The sequence below is a fragment of the Paralichthys olivaceus genome, chromosome 6 (genome assembly GCF_024713975.1).
Source record: "Paralichthys olivaceus isolate ysfri-2021 chromosome 6, ASM2471397v2, whole genome shotgun sequence".
Lineage (NCBI taxonomy): Eukaryota > Metazoa > Chordata > Actinopteri > Pleuronectiformes > Paralichthyidae > Paralichthys > Paralichthys olivaceus.
In genome coordinates, this window is record NC_091098.1 from 13,974,038 (window position 1) to 13,993,879 (window position 19,842).

The 19,842-nt window shown below is 41.3% G+C and overlaps 2 protein-coding genes and 1 long non-coding RNA gene across 5 annotated transcripts in view; 2 read left to right on the plus strand and 1 right to left on the minus strand.

The window, feature by feature from the left end:
* ahcyl1 (adenosylhomocysteinase-like 1) lies at positions 1 to 15,707 on the plus strand. 3 transcript variants are annotated; one of them, XM_020089472.2, is made up of 17 exons: positions 1 to 419; positions 7,951 to 8,065; positions 8,331 to 8,474; positions 9,077 to 9,177; positions 9,282 to 9,384; positions 9,910 to 10,004; positions 10,152 to 10,258; positions 11,644 to 11,760; positions 11,897 to 11,960; positions 12,092 to 12,180; positions 12,378 to 12,448; positions 12,747 to 12,841; positions 13,500 to 13,598; positions 13,822 to 13,890; positions 14,009 to 14,087; positions 14,316 to 14,436; positions 14,536 to 15,707. In XM_020089472.2, the coding sequence occupies exons 1-17, from the start codon at positions 228 to 230 to the stop codon at positions 14,540 to 14,542; spliced, it is 1,668 nt and encodes a 555-aa protein (XP_019945031.1). In that variant the 5' UTR covers positions 1 to 227; the 3' UTR covers positions 14,543 to 15,707. The 3 variants fall into 3 exon arrangements, with proteins under 3 accessions (XP_019945031.1, XP_019945032.1, XP_019945033.1); XM_020089474.2 differs by lacking the exon at positions 1 to 419 and adding an exon at positions 5,026 to 5,181; XM_020089473.2 differs by lacking the exon at positions 14,536 to 15,707 and having other exon boundaries at positions 14,316 to 14,440.
* Positions 13,434 to 19,842, minus strand: part of LOC138410548 (uncharacterized) — a 12,229-nt gene continuing 5,820 nt past the window's right edge. The window contains exon 3 of the long non-coding RNA XR_011243254.1: positions 13,434 to 16,004. This is a non-coding gene — a long non-coding RNA (uncharacterized lncRNA). The remainder of the gene's footprint in view (positions 16,005 to 19,842) is intronic.
* On the plus strand, positions 15,998 to 18,695 carry hspa1b (heat shock protein family A (Hsp70) member 1B). The gene is made up of 2 exons (XM_020089177.2): positions 15,998 to 16,134; positions 16,589 to 18,695. Exon 2 carries the CDS (start codon positions 16,600 to 16,602, stop codon positions 18,520 to 18,522), a length of 1,923 nt encoding a protein of 640 aa, XP_019944736.2. The 5' UTR covers positions 15,998 to 16,134; positions 16,589 to 16,599; the 3' UTR covers positions 18,523 to 18,695.

Below are 19,842 nucleotides of genomic sequence, written 5' to 3' on the forward strand. Positions count from 1 at the left end.
GTGCGGATGACAGAAGAGCCGGAGGACCGAGACCGGCGGTGTGCGCCCGCGCTTTGACGAAGTAACGACGACACGGAGCGGCTCCATCTTTTACTTTGTGCTGCGAGCGGAAGTGCCCCAGCGTCACTGTAACGACGACGACGGTGAAAGGCGAACGTTGGTCCCGAGCTCCGCGGTTTATCTCGTACAAATAGCTTAGGTCCGGTAAACGGCCGCACCTGGATGCGATGACCGAGTCGGTGGTGGACAGCAAGGCGGAGGTGAAACAAGCCACCAAATATGTCAAGGAGACCGAGAACGTGGCGGAGAAATACTCCGCGTTGACAGTGAGCAAGAACAGCAGCGATGTGAACATGAACGTCGGGGAGATGCCGTCAGCCGCGTTCACCGCAGTGCCCACTCTGAAATCAGTGAAGAAGGTAAGAGACGTGATGCTGTGTGTGTGTGTGCGTGAGAAGGGGCACGCACATGTGATGAGGATCATAAATCCACGCACGGCACGCATTGTACCGCAGTGAAGCTGTTGTTTGTTCACGAGGAATCGTGTTTTGATGTGAAAACTAAACCTGAGCAGGTTGTCAGCGGTGCTTGGCTGCTGCGTTGTTGGATGTGATGCTGCAGTGTCACACAGCACGTCCACTGAGGGATCGCTCCATCATCCCAAACAGGAGTGGGATTCAGATAAACACCCTGAGAAGTGAGGCCCACAAACACATTGGTATTTGGCAAATCATATATTTTATTTCTGAGGAAGAAACATATAATTTTCCAGAAGCTGGATTATTGTTGCCTCCACACTGAGCCCCCTGTTTATTTATATCCCACTCTATAACATCCTAGAGGCAAGTCACAACCAAACGCCAAGTTGAGCTCTTAAACCTCGGGATCTGCAAAGTGTAGAAATACTCAGGCAGCGGGTCGGCTCAGAAGGTATGAGGTTTTTAATGAGGGGCCTTCTGAAGGATTTCAGTCCAGTGTGAACTGCAGTCAATGAGTCCTCAAAGGTATAATTAATCATGTCTACTTAAATCTTCCTTGTGCTCCTGATATCACTCTTGAATCTGTCCAGGTGTGTGTGTGTGTGTGTGTGTGTGTGGGGTTAGTGATATGAACAGCATGATAAAAAATGTTTTGGCAGCTCGAGGTGCACCTATAGGAGAAAAGGCCTCACATTTCTTGGCTGTTACACGACAGCACAGAACAATCATGGAACATAAAGACTCCCTGGAGATGGGCTGCTCATATCATGACAGATCCACCACCGCGTGTAACAGCTGGCAACTCGCGGGGCATTAACACAGAACAGACAGCTCGGTGAAGGCATCTTTTTTTGTCTCTCAGAACTAACATGCCCGGGCACAGGCTCAAAACGTCTCTGACCTTCGGTGCTCGGGTTCAGTGATCCTTCAACTGATTACACCAGTTCCGTTAAGCTCATGGTGAAATAGCTTTTGCCAAAATGTGTGGGACTTTTCAAGGCCGTGCTATCATCAAATTTAGGATTACAGTTATGGGCCATTTTTCCATCCCTCAAGGTGACCTTTATCGTTTGGCATTTGTGCTTCTTACAGGTGCACTCTGAATAATACAGATAGTCAGTTGGTGAATTGTAGGGAGATGAGGGGTGGTTGCGTTTATCCCCTTTATACCAAAATGACCTAAAACCACCCCCCCTTAATAACCTTAATAATCCCTCTCAGCCATCCCCCCATCCCTGTGAGTGAGAATGCAGTGTGTGTAGATCAAGAACTTGTGTGTGCAGGGATTGTTCTATAGTTAATGCTGCTAGCTAAGTTGTGGGATCTGCATTGAAAAGAGCAGGAGGACAGCTCTCCTTGCCTCGAGGCACCGAGAGATTTTCTGCCTGCGGTGTCGTTAAAACATCCATGAAAATTAACCATCTTCTGCTGGCAGACAGAATTTTGGGATTTCGTCCCTCACTGCATTTAGTCATAACTTTAAGTGTTGTATATAGTGTGCAGTGATATATTGGTTTGATATTAACTTTACAACATTAAATATTGTTTTTATATTGTGAGCAAATGTTTGAAAATAAAAACGTGTACATTTAAACTATCAGTATTTGATGTGTAATTGATTGTACAATGTATCTTTGATGTTGTGTACAATTTGAGCAAACTACCACTGAGTATATTTGGTGATAAATAATTAAAACTATGGAGGCTTAGTTAGCTTCACATTTGTTGAGTTGCTCATCCTAAATGCACTGTTTATCTGTATGGCCCCTGTTTGATACGCTAACACACAAATAAATACAGTCTTAAAAATCAACACATATTTGAATGAACATCATGAAAACTTGCAAACGTTAATATTTGGTACCACTGAAATAACTAGTCAGTAGTATTTATTTGAACATATGTCTATGTTGTGGAATTAGTGAATTTATTGCAGCCCTTTTTTCTTTTTTTTTACAAAAGTATGTCTACTAGAGCTGTACAAAATATTGAGGATAATAAAAAATATCTATTTTCCCAGCAGCAGGGCTCACAGACTCAGAACATAAGCTCTGACCCCCTGTCTGCCAAGGCAATAATGTGTGGACTGTGAGCCGCCTCAGGGAGCCTGATTGAAAACATATTGGATGGTAGGACTGTGCACTGTGCTTATGAAAACAAAGAGCTATGTTATGAATAAATGTGAGAGCTCAGTGTCAAACTGAGCCACCTGTTTGCATGAAGATTAACAAGTCAAACAAATACTTTCACATGATTGGGGAAAACCTAATTAAAATATCCAGAAATGAGCATGCATGAAAATGAAGAGTTGGACGTCTGTCAAATTAATGGATTGTCACATAATCAGCTGAAAGGTGCGATGAGCAAAAGCAATCAGTGCTACAAACTGAAAATGAACATTGAACGTGTGGGTGGGTGAGTCAAAGAACGCCACTGTTACGCCTCCTCACTCTTTGAATCCTTCCAGCAGTTACACAACACGCCCCCTGGGAATGACACTCTCATCGTGAATCTGTTCATGCATCATCATTTTTTATTTAACATAGAATTTCAAACATGTTTAGACTTTCTGTTAATCTTTGTCTCGGACAACATTATGGTGGAATTGCATGAAGGTCTTTTTTTTTTCTCACTGGGCCATTTTAAATCAAGGTGTGGAAACACACAGTTCTGTAACTGAGAATGAAATATTTCTTTTCCTAAGCCTCAGACCGTGAGAGGGATTCAAATGTCAAACTTAAAGCCTCTTAAACGTCAAACTTAAAGTCTTTGGAATTGTGTGACTTTGGTGACTCCTTAAGGTTGGACTGGACCTGGAGACACTGAGAATGAATGGGCTGAATTGTAAAGTCTCACATAGACTGCACTAGTATTCACCAAGATTTCTAGACAAAATTGAAAGGTGAATGAAAATGTATACAAAACACAAAACCAAGATTTACAATATGTACATAACATATTCTCTGTGGGGCTTTAGATTCAGCTAGCTCTGTTTAGAAACAACACTAACACTAGTTTCTTTATGTTTATTAAAACTCCAAGTCTGCTATAGTCCACACAAGTGAAGCTCTGTGTTTGCCCCAAAGAGCGACCCATATAAACTTTGGGTGTAAAGTCACTATAGACTGAGAAATATAACACATCCATACTGACTAGTTTCCTCATTCTTCAGCTGTGTCTGTGTTATTTTAAAAAGCATGGCTGTATTTAAATGACTGTGTGCTTCTTCTTTCTTCATATTCACCCTCTCAGTGATATTTGTAATATACCAGAGACACATAGCTGTGTCTTTGTTAATGAAGTGTGGTTTTGCGTTGCCTTGATTTTGATATTCTCTGAAGACTGTCCTGTGTGAAACTGAGTAGAAATGATAGTTTCTGCTAAAGGACACACGCAATAGTTCTGAAGGTGTGTTTTCTTTCACAACACTTTAAGCTGTCATGCTCATGTTGACCTGTGTAGGTGCCTTTGCAGACCAACAGAAGTAAAATCATTCTAGAGCTAGACCCATTTGACAAATTCACTTCTTGAAGCATTACTTTACTTTACTCACTTATATTTTAGAAAATTATTTTAATATAAAATCTCCCTAATTAGAGCACATACATCCACCAAGGCCCAATAGCACCAAATTCCTTCACTAAAAGTAATTCCCTAAAGATGGCAGATCTGTTCTCATAAAAACCATGAATTATTCCCAGCTAAAAAATGCAATGTTATCAAAAGTGATAAAAAACGCCTGGATCCGCCCCCTGATCTGGATGCGCACCTAAATTTCTTGGGTTCTTCACTCAGCTCTTCCTTCTACCAAGTTTTATCGTAATCTCTTTAGACTTTTTTTTTTGCATAATCTTGTTTACAAACAAACAAACATGCAGAACAACCAACAAACAAATGGAGGGGGGTCAAAGCATAACCTCCTTGGGGGAAGTCTTTGATTGCTGTGAGCAGTCGATATACAAGGATCTACTGTAGTAATTGGATTAGACTGTATGGGTTTTCAGTTGGGTGGCGCTGTTGAGCACTTGTGGTGTCTGGGTAAGGTGTTAGTGTTGCCTTATGCCAGACCCACTTTAGCCCTTTACACTGCCGGCTGACCGCCACACCCCGGCTTAAGTCTGTGACCTGGCCTGCTATCTAAGAGAGAAAGGGTATTTTTAGCTGCAAGATGGGACTGGATGGGCCGCTTATTGATGCAGCAGAAGGCTAATGGACACACGGTTTAATTCCTCCTGTCACTCCCTTTTCTGTTAGTAATCCAAATCAGGAAGCCTGAAAGGAGTAGCTGGAGCAAATTGTGTGTGTATGTGATTTTTTTTCTGGACTTATTTCTGGCTTGTGGATCAGGTTTTTGTGGAAGGTGTTCTCACAGCGTTTAAATAAATCGACCATAAAATACATCCAGACTTTAGCAGCTGGTTGTCAAGGGCAGAATCAGAGAGTGAAAGAGAGAGAGAGAACGAAGGAAGCTCTCTCTCTCTCTCTCTCTCATTCGCTCTCTATCTATCTCCAGGTCGGCCATTAGAAATCACAATAATAGGTGGGAACCTCCCCCCGGCTCTGCCTGGGAGTGTTCTGGGATAATAGCATCAGGGACACCTAGTACCATCACACACAGAGGACACAGGCACAGAGAAGTAGGCTGGAAAACTGGAGAGAGCAGGCAGCCATGGCACACAAACATGGGCACGGGAGAGAAAGGGTGAGTTGCCACTAATGCATCACCGGGAACTTATCCAGCACACTTATTCTTAGAGATAGCTTAGCTGCATATCCCACACACAGATATGTTGGAGTTACTTTAGGCATGTTGCAAGTTTTCTGTCTTCTTTCTTGCAGTCATGTGAAGCAGTGTTTCTCTTTGACTTGTATGAAAAAACGTTCAGCTGAAATCAGGTGGAAGTACACTCTCCTCACATGGTCGAGGTTTTCACACAGCTCTTCTGATTGTGAGAGTTTGCTGTGTAAGACCAGCAGGATCTTATATTACACTGAACAATTCATAAATAACTAGATTAATCTTTTGTTTACCTCAAGAGGCTTTTCTGGGTTTCCATGTCTTTGAATTCAGGTGAAAGATGCAGGAATTCAAAGGGTTGAACAAAACTTCTGCTGAATCCTCAGGAATCCAAACTGATGCAAAGCCAACATAAAAGTACTATTTTGCAAGTGCATGAGATGGAGCACACTGCAAATTGTGAAAACAGAGACATGCAGAGATCTTGTCAGTTCACACTGTCTCACAAGCTTCTTGAGTTTCTTTTTACTGACACAGTAGATTGTTGAAACCCAGGTGCCCATGGAAAGAGAGAATGTGGTAGAAACACTGGTGAATAAAGTTACCAAGAGTTTCTGTGCTTTTAAATGAATGGAAGTCAAAGCTGTAACTATGAATATTGTCAAGAGGTAGAAGTACTCCTGTTTCAGCCTCTGCTAACGTTTGTGTGGGGAATACTTGGGCTATGCACAAAGGCCTGTTTCACCCATGTGAGCTTACACCTAGACAACTATCCATTTAGCGTGTGTGTGTGTGTGACAGTACCAATAACATCTTTGAATTTAGAGTTTTTTAAAAAATTACCATAGGGATTTAGGCTGATATCTGTATGTACAGTGCACTTCGCTTTCATTGTTGTTAGTCTGGCATTTGTGTGTCCCTCAGATTTGTTGTGTCAACTCAGCTGCCCTGCACATGAGTTATTACTCCAAACACATCCTATGGACATCTAAAATAAGAGAACAAGGAAAATCCAGTGGCAATGTCACAATGAATGAAGACATTGACAAAAGGATGTCAACCCCAGAGCAAGCACATGTGGAAATTATGTCCAGTTCTTATACAAGAGATATAAAAGAAAAAATGAAGTTGTCTGATAAATCTAAATTATATGTTTCTCATAAAAGATGTTTGGTTTTCTTGGGAGGCAGACAGGTAGATTTCTCATCTTCTCCCCTCATCAAGGTATCTTTGGTATTAGCATTTATTCTATAAAACCCCACAGACAATAGTCTACTGTTACCAGCATCAGCCAGAGAGATGTACAGATCAGTTGAATTCTTATTTGTATGTGCACATAATGTCACACACTCAATGATACCAACTCCCTAAATATGTCTGAATGTTTTCATCAATAATTACATACAAGCCCTATCTCACAATATCAAAGAAAGTGGGGAAAAACACCAGGATCCACCTCCTGATCTGGATCTGCACCAAAATATAATGGGGTTTTTCCTGACCCATACCACATCAATCCATCAAGTATGTGGTAATCCGTCAAGTATTTTCTGTTATGTAAAACAGACAAAGAAAACAAACAGATGCAGATGCAAACATAACGTCCTTGGCAGAGGTTATTATTGTCAGGATCAGTGTAGATAGACGGCTCTGCTGGACTTTTACCAAGTGGCTCCTCACTGACCTAACTGACCCAGTTTACTAAAGAACCTAAAGGTTAGGTCTTCCTACTGTTTCTAATGTTGACAGCTGACTGCTTTTTACTGCTGCTGTCTGCAGCCAGATTATGACAATTTCAGGGTGTTGAATTAAGGCAGCGTAATTGTCAGGTTTTAAATCTGATTTTAGCCTTTCCAAGACCTAAAAAGAGCCAAAGTCATACTGGACGCTGGCTTCTTTTTTGGAATCTGATTGAAATGAGCCAGATCAATGTATGTTGTAACATCAGTCATTGGACAGTTAAAACTGAACTTTATTTTTTGGGATAAAGGCTCATCCAGAAAATATCCAAGGTAGCTGTGTGCAGATATGTGTTTCCAGGTGTTTGATCTTGGGACCTTTGAAGGGTTAGATAGACACGATACACAACAACAACAGATGCCTGTGGTTTTGAACAAAGCACAAATCACAGAGCTGCATGGACAATCTAAAAATAGGCTACCACTCTTTTTTCCCTTAGTCACCTGTGATGTACTGTAACATGCTCAGGTAATTTACCTTTGAAATTATACTTCTTGTGGACAACCCATCAAAATGGGTTTAGACATAAATCTTGCTAAATAAACACATAAAACTTATTGATCCAAAAGATCTCTAAATATGGAAACATGTACACAATATTTTGGAACTTTGAAAATGTTTGAGATCAGCCAATTTTTTTCCTCTCCTCTGCAAGTTTCTGGCACCACTGCGCATAACACATTCTTCACCGCATGTAACAGAACATAACAATGTCATCTTGAGTGCGCAACATGATAAGGTGGAGAATAGAAGGGTTGCCTTTCTGTTGGAAGAAGAATCGCTCTAGCTATTAGGTTTTTTTATATTAGATTTAAACTGCATCATGAAAACAACAATCTACCATAGTTAGTAAGGGGCCACCTGCAGGAGGTACGTTTTCAGAGTTCAGAGGGAGTGAATAGAGAGAGAAAAAAAGCCCTAATTTGTGTGCAGATCTTTTCTCATGCGTCTCACATTCTGCAACATTTTGTCCTGTTTTTTTTTTCCCGCCAGATCCAGTTCGCAAACACAGAGGACAAACAGGAATTCAGTAAGTACCCCACCAAGGCCGGCCGCCGCTCTCTCTCCCGGTCCATCTCGCAGTCCTCCACAGACAGCTACAGCTCAGGTAATGGACACCTGAATGTTTCACTCCACCACTTGATTTGTCAACTTAATGAATTTTCTGCATGATGATTGACGTATGTGCTGTCCATAAATGCAGCACATGTATACACACGCGTTTTCAATAAACATAACAGACATGCATACAGAAAAAACGCACTCACAAACAAGCTCCAATCTTCATACAATGGATTTGAAGTATAAATTTCATAATTGGCTCTTTTGTATGAATTCCAGCATAGTGACCTTTTGTGTTCTCAATTTCTCAGCTGCATCCTACACTGACAGCTCAGATGATGAAACCTCCCCCCGAGACAAAGCCCAGGTCAACACCCACGGCAGCAGCGACTTCTGTGTGAAGAACATCAAGCAGGCTGAATTTGGCCGCCGAGAAATAGAGATCGCAGAACAAGGTATATCTCCAAAAAATGATTTTCCATATTTGAATAGAAAATATTGGATAACATAATCATGGGACCATTGATGATTCAGCCACTTTGATCACAATGGGTTTGAGTTAAGTCTCCTCTGGAATCATAGAGAGGCATTCATGTACTTACTGTATCAACCATCAAAACAAAGTGAGCTTTGACCTTCCAGTACAGTGACTATGTTCCCAGATACATATCACATGGCATCTGTCTCAGACACAGTTTGATAAAGATCCACTAGTCCTGATTTCAACAAAGTATCCAACCATATGTTCCTAATTACTCTGGAATGAGACATTACTTATTTTCTTCTTCTGATACATCTCTGGCTGTTTACATTGCACAGGTGAGTGAGAAGTAGGTGCGAGTGCTTGTCAAGAGTTCTTCAGACTTAAAGCTTGAACTGCAACAGCTATTGCTTCAATCATTTTCAATTTTACAGTCAAACCACTGCACATCCACCTAGCATAAGAGCTTATTTTTGTATTAAGAATGATCCATCGTTCTTCTCTCTCCAAAAAATCAAATGCTGACCTTTTTGTCCTGTCAAGCTTCTTCAACTCTCTAAATCTATTCCTACCCAGACATGTCTGCCCTGATCTCCTTGAGGAAGAGAGCCCAGGGGGAGAAGCCACTGGCTGGGGCGAAGATAGTAGGCTGCACCCATATCACTGCTCAGACAGCAGTACGTCCACTCATACTGTTCACTGCAGATCGCTTGTCACGCCCTTCTCCTCTTTATCACTGCAACCTTTCCCTGTAACTGTATATCCTGTGGTTCCCTCTCAGGTCCTGATTGAAACCCTGGTCGCCCTCGGGGCCCAGTGTCGCTGGACTGCCTGTAACATCTACTCCACTCAGAATGAGGTGGCTGCTGCTCTTGCTGAAACAGGTAAGATCCTCTTCTCTGTAAAGTCAGGATTTACATGTGATTTCTTTCCCTCATAACTTTGCTGGTTTTTGTCAGAAAGTCAGTTTCTAAACCGCTTGTAACAATAAACCAAAAACAGCACATTACAACTATCAAGACTCAGTCATTTGTTTCATGGTTTGTGGATTCGCATAAGATAAAGAATCTATTTCTGATAATTAAAAATATTTTTTTCGCCAACTCGATAGTGGATGTTATCTGTCTTAAATGTTAATAACATGATGCTTCTCGCTTTCTAGAAATAAGCTAATTATAGTCCAGTATGGACGTCTGTAATGCAATAAAAAGTGTTGCTGTGTAGTTTTGTTTTAAACACTTTTTGTGACTGTGAATTTGTATGAACCCAAATAAAACTTGAAACCTTTTAATCTGCACGTGTTTTCACCTTGTGATGCTGTTCTAATGGATCTGTTGCATGTGCAGTTTCCAGTCCTCATCTCTGATGTCCGTCGTAGCCATTAGATGTGTGTGTTTTGTTTCTCGTAGGAGTACCTGTGTTTGCATGGAAGGGTGAGTCAGAGGATGACTTCTGGTGGTGCATCGATCGCTGTGTCAACACAGAGGGCTGGCAGGCTAATATGGTATCAGTCTGACAATCCCATGATATGCCAGTCTTACTCTGTCCTCCTTTATCTCTTCTATCCCCGGGCTCTGCTATGGTGTCACAGATGTTTTACTGTGAAGGTCATCTTTCCTCTTGTTAACTGAAGCTGATTTGTTTCCCTTAGATCCTGGATGATGGCGGAGATTTAACCCACTGGGTGTACAAGAAGTATCCCAGTGTCTTTAAGAAAGTCCGGGGCATTGTGGAGGAGAGTGTCACTGGGGTGCACAGGTGAGATGGGGAATAATGTCTCTAGGTTAATCAGTGTCCCTTCTGTATTTTTGGCAAACATCTTCTGTCTGATAACATTTCATTTGCTGCTTTCTTTATTGGTACTCAGGAACACTATTTGTATAGTGTGGATGGTTGCCAAAGCAATGACTGTTGGCTTAATACAGCCAATAATGTGATGATAAATAATAAAGACTGTAGCAGCATGTCTTGGTTTATTGGATCTGATCAATAATCAGACCCCTGAATTCATTTTATGATCATTTTGTTCTGTCGGATAATAAAATCTTGCTCATAGATTTTGCCTTCAACACCCAGATTTACCCAAGTAATTAAAAAAGCTGGAAAAATAAGCAGTTTCTCCTGAGGAGGTGTGTGTCTGTGAATGCTAACGTCCCAGTGAGAGCCTCTGGAGTTTCTGCAGACTTTCTCTGCCTTGCTCCCTTGGTATAAAGTCCGGAGGAGCCGGTGTGAGAACACAGCAGGAAATCCTCTGCAGGATTCACCACGAGCGATTGGGGGAGTTAATGATGCTTGATGGTTAATGATTGTGACAGATGCAAAAATGAGAAAAACAAGAAAACAAACATGGCCAGATAAAAAAGCACCACGCAGAATACACGAGGATACCGACAAAAAGAGAGAGTTTGTGTTGATAAGAGCCTTAGCTGGTGTTGATGTGCTGTAAATAAAAATATTAAGGCTCCACCAAAGAATTAAAATGTTTCTTCTCACCTCTGCCTGCTGTTGTGAATGCCTGAGCGGAGAATCTCCTGCTGCCTCTGGAGAATATCTGGACCCAATTCTTGTGAATTTTTTTAAATTGTTCCACTCCCCATATAAAATATAATTAGCAGCTTTTAGACTTTTGCACTTGACTTTTAATTTCTGAGTCCCAGACTAACATCTTTATAGCTAATAAAAGCTTGAAAATAAACATTCACCCTATGAAACCCCATGTTTGTAGCACTGTATTTTATTGAGAGTTAAGCTGCTTTTAAAATCCTTCTGAGGAGTTTATAATTTCTCCTCTAGATGGAGTTGAGCTGAAAGCTACTAAGCTCCCAACAGAGGCAGTTTCTAATGAATGACATGTACTGTGTCAGCACAAACAGTATCACAGACCGCTGTTTAAATCATATTCATATTAATACACAGTGACTCTAGAGATTGAAAAAGGTCACTGGCCTGATTTGGCTGGAGCCTATTTGAGAAACATGACAGAGCTGGACCACAGCTCTCTCTCAGTGGAATCAATTATGTCGGCTGGAAAGAGCAAGTTCATTCAGGACTGCTGCTCAGTTTGTGTTTGGATATGTTGCACATATGTTGCGTGTGTGTGCGTCCGTATCTGCCTGAACATGTTTTCTCATGTGTCCTCTTAGATTGTACCAGTTGTCCAAGGCTGGCAAGCTGTGTGTCCCTGCCATGAATGTGAATGACTCAGTCACCAAGCAGAAATTCGACAACCTTTACTGCTGCCGTGAATCTATCCTGGATGGGTGAGGAGGATAAATCATCAAGAGAACTTTTCATTGTTTAGGATCACACCACTGTTGCTTTTGTTTTATCTAAAGACTTATTGTATTTGAAGTATGAAGATGGATTTAAGTGTTTTATTTCTCTTGTATCTGCCAGCTTGAAGAGAACCACGGATATCATGTTTGGAGGCAAACAAGTCGTGGTGTGTGGTTATGGGGAGGTGAATCACTCTTTTATTTATAAAACAAAATGTGAAATGACTGGATTTTTACTGCAGCAGAACTTTTTACACATTATATGTTTATGTTTACAAATATTGTCATAACACACTTGTATTGTGTTGGTCTGTAGGTGGGGAAAGGCTGCTGCACTGCTCTTAAAGCTCTTGGAGCTATTGTGTGCATCACTGAGATTGACCCCATCTGTGCCCTGCAGGCTTGGTGAGTCACTAACCATTACCAGACAGCACCGCTCCATCATCGAGCGTAACGCCCTTAGTTGTACTTGTGTGTCTATGTTGTGCATCACATTAGCTCTGATGCCAAAAGAACAATATTTAGCAATCAGTTGTTTCAAGCTCCTGTCATTGTGTTTGTGCTGCTTGGACTAAAATATATCTGTATATGTATCCACACAGCATGGACGGTTTCAGAGTGGTTAAGCTGAGCGAAGTGATTCGGCAGATGGACGTGGTGATAACTTGCACTGGTACGCTGCACCATGCAGTGACATCTATTACTTCTGCTTTGATAATCACAGTGTTTCTAGCTCATTTAAATAACCTAATTGGAGGTCTCAGGGTAACAACCAGACTTTTTTCGATCTAATTGCCACAATGCTTTTGGGCTTTGTGTGTTAGTCCAGTGAAAGGAATCACAATCCTAATTTCCATGATTTTGTAAACTCCTTGTTATAACAGAATTCATTTTTTTATTTAATTTTTTAGTCTCTGATAACACGACTCTCTCCTACTTCATTCATCTGCTGTTTTTTTCTTAAAATAAAGGCAACAAGAATGTCGTCACCAGAGAACAGCTGGACCGAATGAAGAACGGCTGCATTGTCTGCAACATGGGACACTCCAATACTGAGATCGATGTGGTAATGAGTCTATGTAACTGTGTGTACTAGTGTTTCGGATATGCAGTATGTTTACCTGGAAAATTTCTAGTTAAATTTCCAGCCATGCACACGTAGTGGGGTCCAGACTATCGGCTTCAATAAAAGTCTAGTGGAAGTAGAACATCACAGAGCTGATGAAACCCCTGGAAGTTACCTAACCAACTGTTCTAAAAATCAATATTAAATATGATAGAGTGGATTCTTCATGTCCAATACCTCATTGATTTTCTCTGGCTGTAAATGCCAAGTTTATAAATCCATCTAAATTGCCTCTCTTTAACCAAACATGCCTATTTAATTCTTTTATATTCAAGAGCAGAGATTGGATGATTAATTTCAATCAATTAAAAACAGAAATTAGGTGGAAAAATGTATTGGAAGTTTTCCAAAAGTTTATTTATTTGGCCCATGTCCCATCTGCGAACATGGAAGCGATGGGTTTATGACCTATACTGCAACCAGCCACCAGGGGGGCGATCTAGATGTTTGGATTCCTCTTTGTCATATCTTCCATCTCTCTCATTGCTTTCTATATTGATATGTTAATAAATAAGTCACTCATCCCACATTATACTTTTACCTACATTTTTTTAATTGGTCTTGTGACTGTATGAATGAATGTCTTTTATGTCTTTAGGCGAGTCTGCGCAGTCCTGAGCTGACCTGGGAGAGGGTTCGCTCTCAGGTCGATCACATCATCTGGCCGGATGGAAAGAGGGTTGTCCTTCTGGCAGAGGTAATGTCCCTCGACAGCCCTACATCCCTCCAAATCTTAAAATTAGATTTATTACATATAATGGGTTTTAACACCACCTATTAAACTGCACATTGCATTAACCCCAGCCTAAGAAGCCTTTTACTATTTTAAAATATTGCAGTGTTAGAATATTAATGATCACAATTTACTCGTTGCGAACTGTTTTTGTGCCGTGCAGTTCATATACAAAATCTTTTTTCAGGGTCGCCTTTTAAATCTGAGCTGCTCCACTGTGCCTACGTTTGTGTTGTCCATCACTGCTACAACTCAGGTTAGCAGTTTTGTTTCTCTCCCCTCATTGACACATCAGTTTTGCTTCTCACCTCATCACCCTGCCGTTCTGTAGTAACTTGTTTTTTCCTGTCATCCTTTACGTCTGTTGTCTGTAGGCTCTGGCCCTGATTGAGTTATTCAACGCTCCTGAGGGACGTTACAAACAGGATGTGTATCTCCTGCCAAAGAAAATGGGTAAAGGCTGACTCTACTGACACAAAAACTTCTCTTAAACTTCAGTCCATGAGTAATGAAAGATGTAATTTTGTTAAAATGTGCACTTTTAGGTTATAAACGAAGGCAGGTTTGTACTACTGCATTTTACTTATGCTGCCACCCTGTGACTTGACCTTAGAATTACATGATCCAGCAAAGCACATTTCTATTTGAAAATACATCCCACAATCTGTCACCCTCCTCCAGATGAGTATGTGGCAAGTTTGCACCTACCAAACTTTGACGCCCACCTAACAGAGCTGTCTGACGAGCAGGCCAAGTACATGGGCCTCAACAAGAATGGTCCCTTCAAACCAAATTATTACAGGTAGGTCTCACGCTGCTTTACGTCTTTTATCATCTACTATTACTATGTGTTTGCATATTACAGTCACATATATACAGTAACACTATGTTTCATTCACAGGTATTAATGAAAGTGTCCGATGGTACGATCCTCAAAACACAGTTGCCCTGGGATAAACAGAGATATCTATTTTATTTTCTAAATTGCTACAAAACGGAGGAATTATTTTACTTATGCTGAATGTAACTTATTAATAGCACTCCAGACATAGCGTTGAATATGAAAAATAAGAGTAACATATGTAGGAAACATAATATATAACCAACTAACATTTTACATGACTTGTCACGTGTGTGAAAAACAAAGCCTGCTTGCATGCTTTCATGTGTATGTACTTAGTTGCTAATGCTTATGTCACTAGATCACAGAGTTGTTGATTTGTTCGGTGATCCTATTTACGCACAGTGCCAAATCATGGCCGTAAGAATGGAACATGATATTTTTGTTTGTCTGTCAATGGCATTAAGATTTTATTAGTACATTTAAGGGGCCAGAGTTTAGGCTGAGCCATAACAAACTCTGTATTATAATTTACATTCTTTAAGGAATGTTTTGTTCTATGTGTTTTAAATGATCTCATTGGATGGTATCTGCATACATGCTCTAAAAGGTAACATCCAGACAGGAAAGCACAGTGATGAATTACAGTATAACGTGTTATGTAATCAACACAATCCAGTGATGTTTATTCTAAGTTTAAAGCTGTGACTCATGACATTCACTGCTCTTCTTAGACTGATCTAGAAACACCCAGAGACTGTCTTGTGCTAATAACAGAGTATATTACAGAGGAAGTTGAGGAGATGGTGGCCAGTAAAACATTTCTATAACTTCCCTCATTTCATACCAAGCTTTTATTTGCTCACTTAAATCCCAGCAGAGTTGTGTCTCGCTGAAGAGTGTTTTGACTGGATCATACCTTTCAGTCCATGCTATGAATGTGCCTTTTTAAATCATTCACAGCAAATTAAATCTAATTAAATAAACATTCCTTGCTAACATTAACCCACCAGTGCTACATTTAATGTCTTCCCTCCACTGCTTCTGCTGTTAAGTGTAACTCTACTGTAAGAACTATTATCTTTCTGTTTGCCACATTACTGTCACTGTCTTAATTTGATCCAGTGGGGTCGTCTAAACAAATATTTCATGTGATCAAAATGCACAAGTGTCTACTATGTATGTAAAAGAATGCATTCAATCAGCAATAAAGCAAGTCCTTTTAACAGTTACATGTGTGAAACTGTTCATTCTGAGAAAAATGAGAAAGAGGTGAATTCATTATTGGATGAAAAACTGAAACATCCACACTTGAAAGAGCCTCACTGCTACTTACTGATACAGTCTCCACACTGTGTTCCTAAGACAGTCAGTCCCGCTGGCTGAGCGTCAAACTTCTGTCCCATTCTGGAATATTCACCGTCTCTCTCGCACCAGCCAGCTGCACTACGTCACTGAGCTCGGGGAGGAACTTGGGGAGGAGCTTGGGAGGAGCTTGGGGAGGAGCTTGGAGTGTTCTGGAAACCCGGCTGTAACAATATAAACAGTGGCTGGAGTCAGAGCAGGCATGAGTTTCAGAGGAGAGGCACAAAACAAGAAGCTGAAACAAGAGTCTGCTGAGATCCTTCAACATCTCGGAGCTACACATTATCTCTGAAAGTAAGTAGCAACTGATCATTACATTTAGATTAAGATTGTAAAGGTTTAAATGGTGACATTGGTGCAGACTAATGTTACAATCTATTCATGATGCTGACACTTAAAGTACAAACGCATCAATTCAGCCATTTTAACTTCATTAATCGTAACATGAGGTGAATTTCAGTCTATTAGAGCAGAACATTTAAATTTGAAAATTAGTTTTTTTGATTACAGAAAATTATTAATGGCGTCAGTAATAGTTTTTGAGTGTTTCCTTATGCACCTTTAACATAGTTCTATACCTCTGATAAATAGATGGACACAAATAATGGCACCACAAACATTTAATTAGTACTAATTGACATCAGTGATCAAGCATTTTTAAATTATTGGCTATATTGGTTGGTGCTTTTGTGAGTAGCATAAAAAACTGAAACTATAATTTCTCCCCAATTTTTGTTGATCTTTAAAGGAACAAACAGGATGTCTTCAGCGAAGGGAATATCCATTGGCATTGATTTGGGAACCACCTATTCTTGTGTTGGGGTTTTCCAACATGGCAAAGTGGAGATCATTGCCAACGACCAGGGCAACAGGACAACTCCCAGCTATGTGGCCTTTACCGACACAGAGAGGCTCATTGGAGATGCTGCCAAGAACCAGGTTGCCATGAACCCCACCAATACAATATTTGACGCCAAGCGACTAATAGGAAGAAAGTTTAATGACTCCATCGTCCAGTCCGACATGAAACTTTGGCCTTTCAAGGTGATCAGTGATAACGGAAAGCCCAAAGTTCAGGTGGAGTATAAAGGCGAAACCAAGGCCTTCTACCCTGAAGAAATCTCGTCAATGGTCCTGGTTAAAATGAAGGAGATAGCTGAGGCCTACCTGGGACAAAAGGTTTCAAATGCAGTCATCACAGTGCCAGCTTATTTCAATGATTCTCAGAGGCAAGCCACTAAGGATGCTGGAGTGATCTCTGGTCTGAATATTCTGAGGATCATCAACGAACCCACAGCAGCAGCGATTGCCTACGGCTTAGATAAAGGTAAAAGAGGAGAGCGCAACGTGCTCATCTTTGATCTCGGTGGAGGCACCTTTGACGTGTCCATCCTGACCATTGAGGACGGCATCTTTGAGGTAAAAGCCACTGCAGGAGACACACACCTTGGTGGGGAGGACTTTGACAATCGGATGGTCAGTCACTTCCTCGAGGAATTTAAAAGAAAGTACAAGAAAGACATCAGCCAAAATAAGAGAGCAGTTAGGAGACTGCGCACAGCTTGTGAGAGAGCGAAGAGGACCCTGTCCTCAAGCACCCAGGCCAGCATTGAAATCGACTCTCTGTTTGAGGGCATCGACTTCTACACCTCCATCACAAGGGCACGCTTTGAGGAGCTCAACTCAGATCTCTTCAGGGGAACACTGGAGCCAGTGGAGAAAGCCCTACAAGATTCCAAGATGGATAAGTCCAAGATCCATGAAATCGTCCTGGTTGGTGGCTCCACAAGAATTCCCAAAATCCAGAAGTTCTTGCAAGATTTCTTTAATGGCAGAGAACTGAACAAGAGTATCAACCCAGATGAAGCTGTGGCTTATGGTGCAGCAGTCCAGGCTGCTATCCTCATGGGTGACACTTCGGAGAACGTCCAAGATCTGCTGCTGCTGGACGTGGCTCCCCTGTCTCTGGGTATTGAGACTGCTGGTGGAGTCATGACACCTCTGATCAAACGCAACACAACTATCCCCACCAAGCAAACCCAGATCTTCACCACCTACTCAGATAACCAGCCTGGTGTGCTAATTCAGGTGTATGAGGGCGAGAGAGCCATGACCAAGGACAACAACCTCCTGGGCAAGTTTGAGCTCGCTGGCATCCCTCCTGCTCCCCGAGGCGTACCGCAGGTGGAGGTAACTTTCGACATTGATGCCAACGGAATTCTGAACGTGTCTGCTGTCGACAAAAGCACCGGCAAAGAAAACAAAATCACCATCACAAATGACAAGGGCCGCCTCAGCAAACAGGAGATTGAGCAGATGGTACAGGATGCTGAGAAGTACAAGGCTGATGACGAGCTGAAGAGGGACACGATTTCAGCAAGGAACTCACTGGAGAGTTACGTTTACCACATGAAGAGCAGCGTTGAGGATGACAGTATGAAAGGAAAGATTCAGGAGGAGGACAAAAAAATTGTCATTGACAAGTGCAACCAGACAATCTCCTGGCTGGAGAACAACCAGCTGGCAGAGAAGGACGAGTATGAGCACCAGCAGAAGGAACTAGAGAAGGTGTGCAATCCGATTGTGACAAAGCTGTACCAGGGAGCGGCACCACCACCAGGAGGCAGCAGCGGCCATGCAGGAGGCAACGCTCAGGGTCCCACTATTGAGGAGGTGGACTAATAACATGAAAGTCATGTCAATATTTCACATGGCTATGATGTTTGAACATTAAATTGAGTTTTCTTTCCTCGTCTGCATCCACTTTTACTCATTATAATTTATTTCTGCTTTGTTCACTTTTCCTTGTGTCCACTCACATTGTATTTTAAATAAAGTTTTATGAAAACATCAAAGTATTTGAGACGTATTTTCAAAAACAGTTTTACAAAATTTGCTCCTGGAATTGAAAACAAAGGCCCTGCAGTCAGGGAAGTAATGGTCCTATTTTCTGAGAGCAGAGACCACAGGATGGAATTAAACCTTGAATTTGAATTCTTGAACTGCACTACAAGCATGAGGCCTGAAAACAAAGTGTAGTATTCAAATCTGGATCACAGAAAACAGAGAATGGGGGTCTCAGCCTCAGCCATGGCCCTGAAAGACAGAATTGGTGTCATGTTGCACACTGTGAGTCAAAAAAGGCAGACTTGGTCATTTCTTTCATGTGCTGATAAAAAGAGAGAGTGGGATCAAAAGAAAAGTAAAAAGGAGGGAAAGGCCAAAGGAAAGAAACTTCTTCAACAGGATTTTAGCCTCTCTAACCCTAAAGCTTTGATGGTGGTCCATCCAAATCCATGTTTCCTGATGCAATGTTACAGCTAATGGTCTGATAGTTCAGCCTGTGACTCAGTTATATGACTCTGTATCCTGAGGTCTTTCTTTCACTGAAATAAACCTTTTGGATTTTGATCCAATGAGTTCATGTTGTCTAATTCATAAAATCAAATTGCAACAGGAGACCCCAGAGAATGGCTGATCATGTTAATCCACTGCAACAACAATTGTGTTGGGCCTCCACACGTTCCTCTGAAACATCCCTGAACTACAAGCTGACCAATAAACACAAGCATAAAATGTATAAACAGACACACACACAGATTTACAGTCAAAAGTATTTGCAGTGAAAACTTGTTTTCTTGTCAAGGAGCTTGTTGTTCGCTAAACAATCCGCTAGGTGGCAATATCAAACCACGTCAGCAACATCATGAGTTCTCTGACACAGGAGGAGGGACTCAGGGCTCCCTGATGGATCCATAGACTGTAAATAAAGATCACACTTGTAGCTGCATCATAACATAATGTTGATAGTGATCTTTGGCTCCTCCTGGAAATTATCTGAGAGAAGAAATTCTATGATTTGTTTGTGTAGTTGTTTGTATTGTGAGACATCAGTAAATTGTTTGTGTGCAGCTCTTCAGGATGTGTGATGGTAACACTCCATGGGTCAGCGGGTTCAGGTACTGTGTGCCCCTTACACTTTCACATGCAGCAGCAGACACT

Excerpts from the sequence above, each read along its gene's own strand:
- ahcyl1 (XM_020089472.2), top strand. The coding sequence starts at position 228 with ATGACCGAGTCGGTGGTGGACAGCAAGGCGGAGGTGAAACAAGCCACC. Across the intron at positions 420-7,950 it reads CTCTGAAATCAGTGAAGAAG|ATCCAGTTCGCAAACACAGA; the intron begins GTAAGAGACGTG and ends TTTTCCCGCCAG. Across the intron at positions 12,181-12,377 it reads ATCTGTGCCCTGCAGGCTTG|CATGGACGGTTTCAGAGTGG; the intron begins GTGAGTCACTAA and ends GTATCCACACAG.
- hspa1b (XM_020089177.2), top strand. The coding sequence starts at position 16,600 with ATGTCTTCAGCGAAGGGAATATCCATTGGCATTGATTTGGGAACCACC.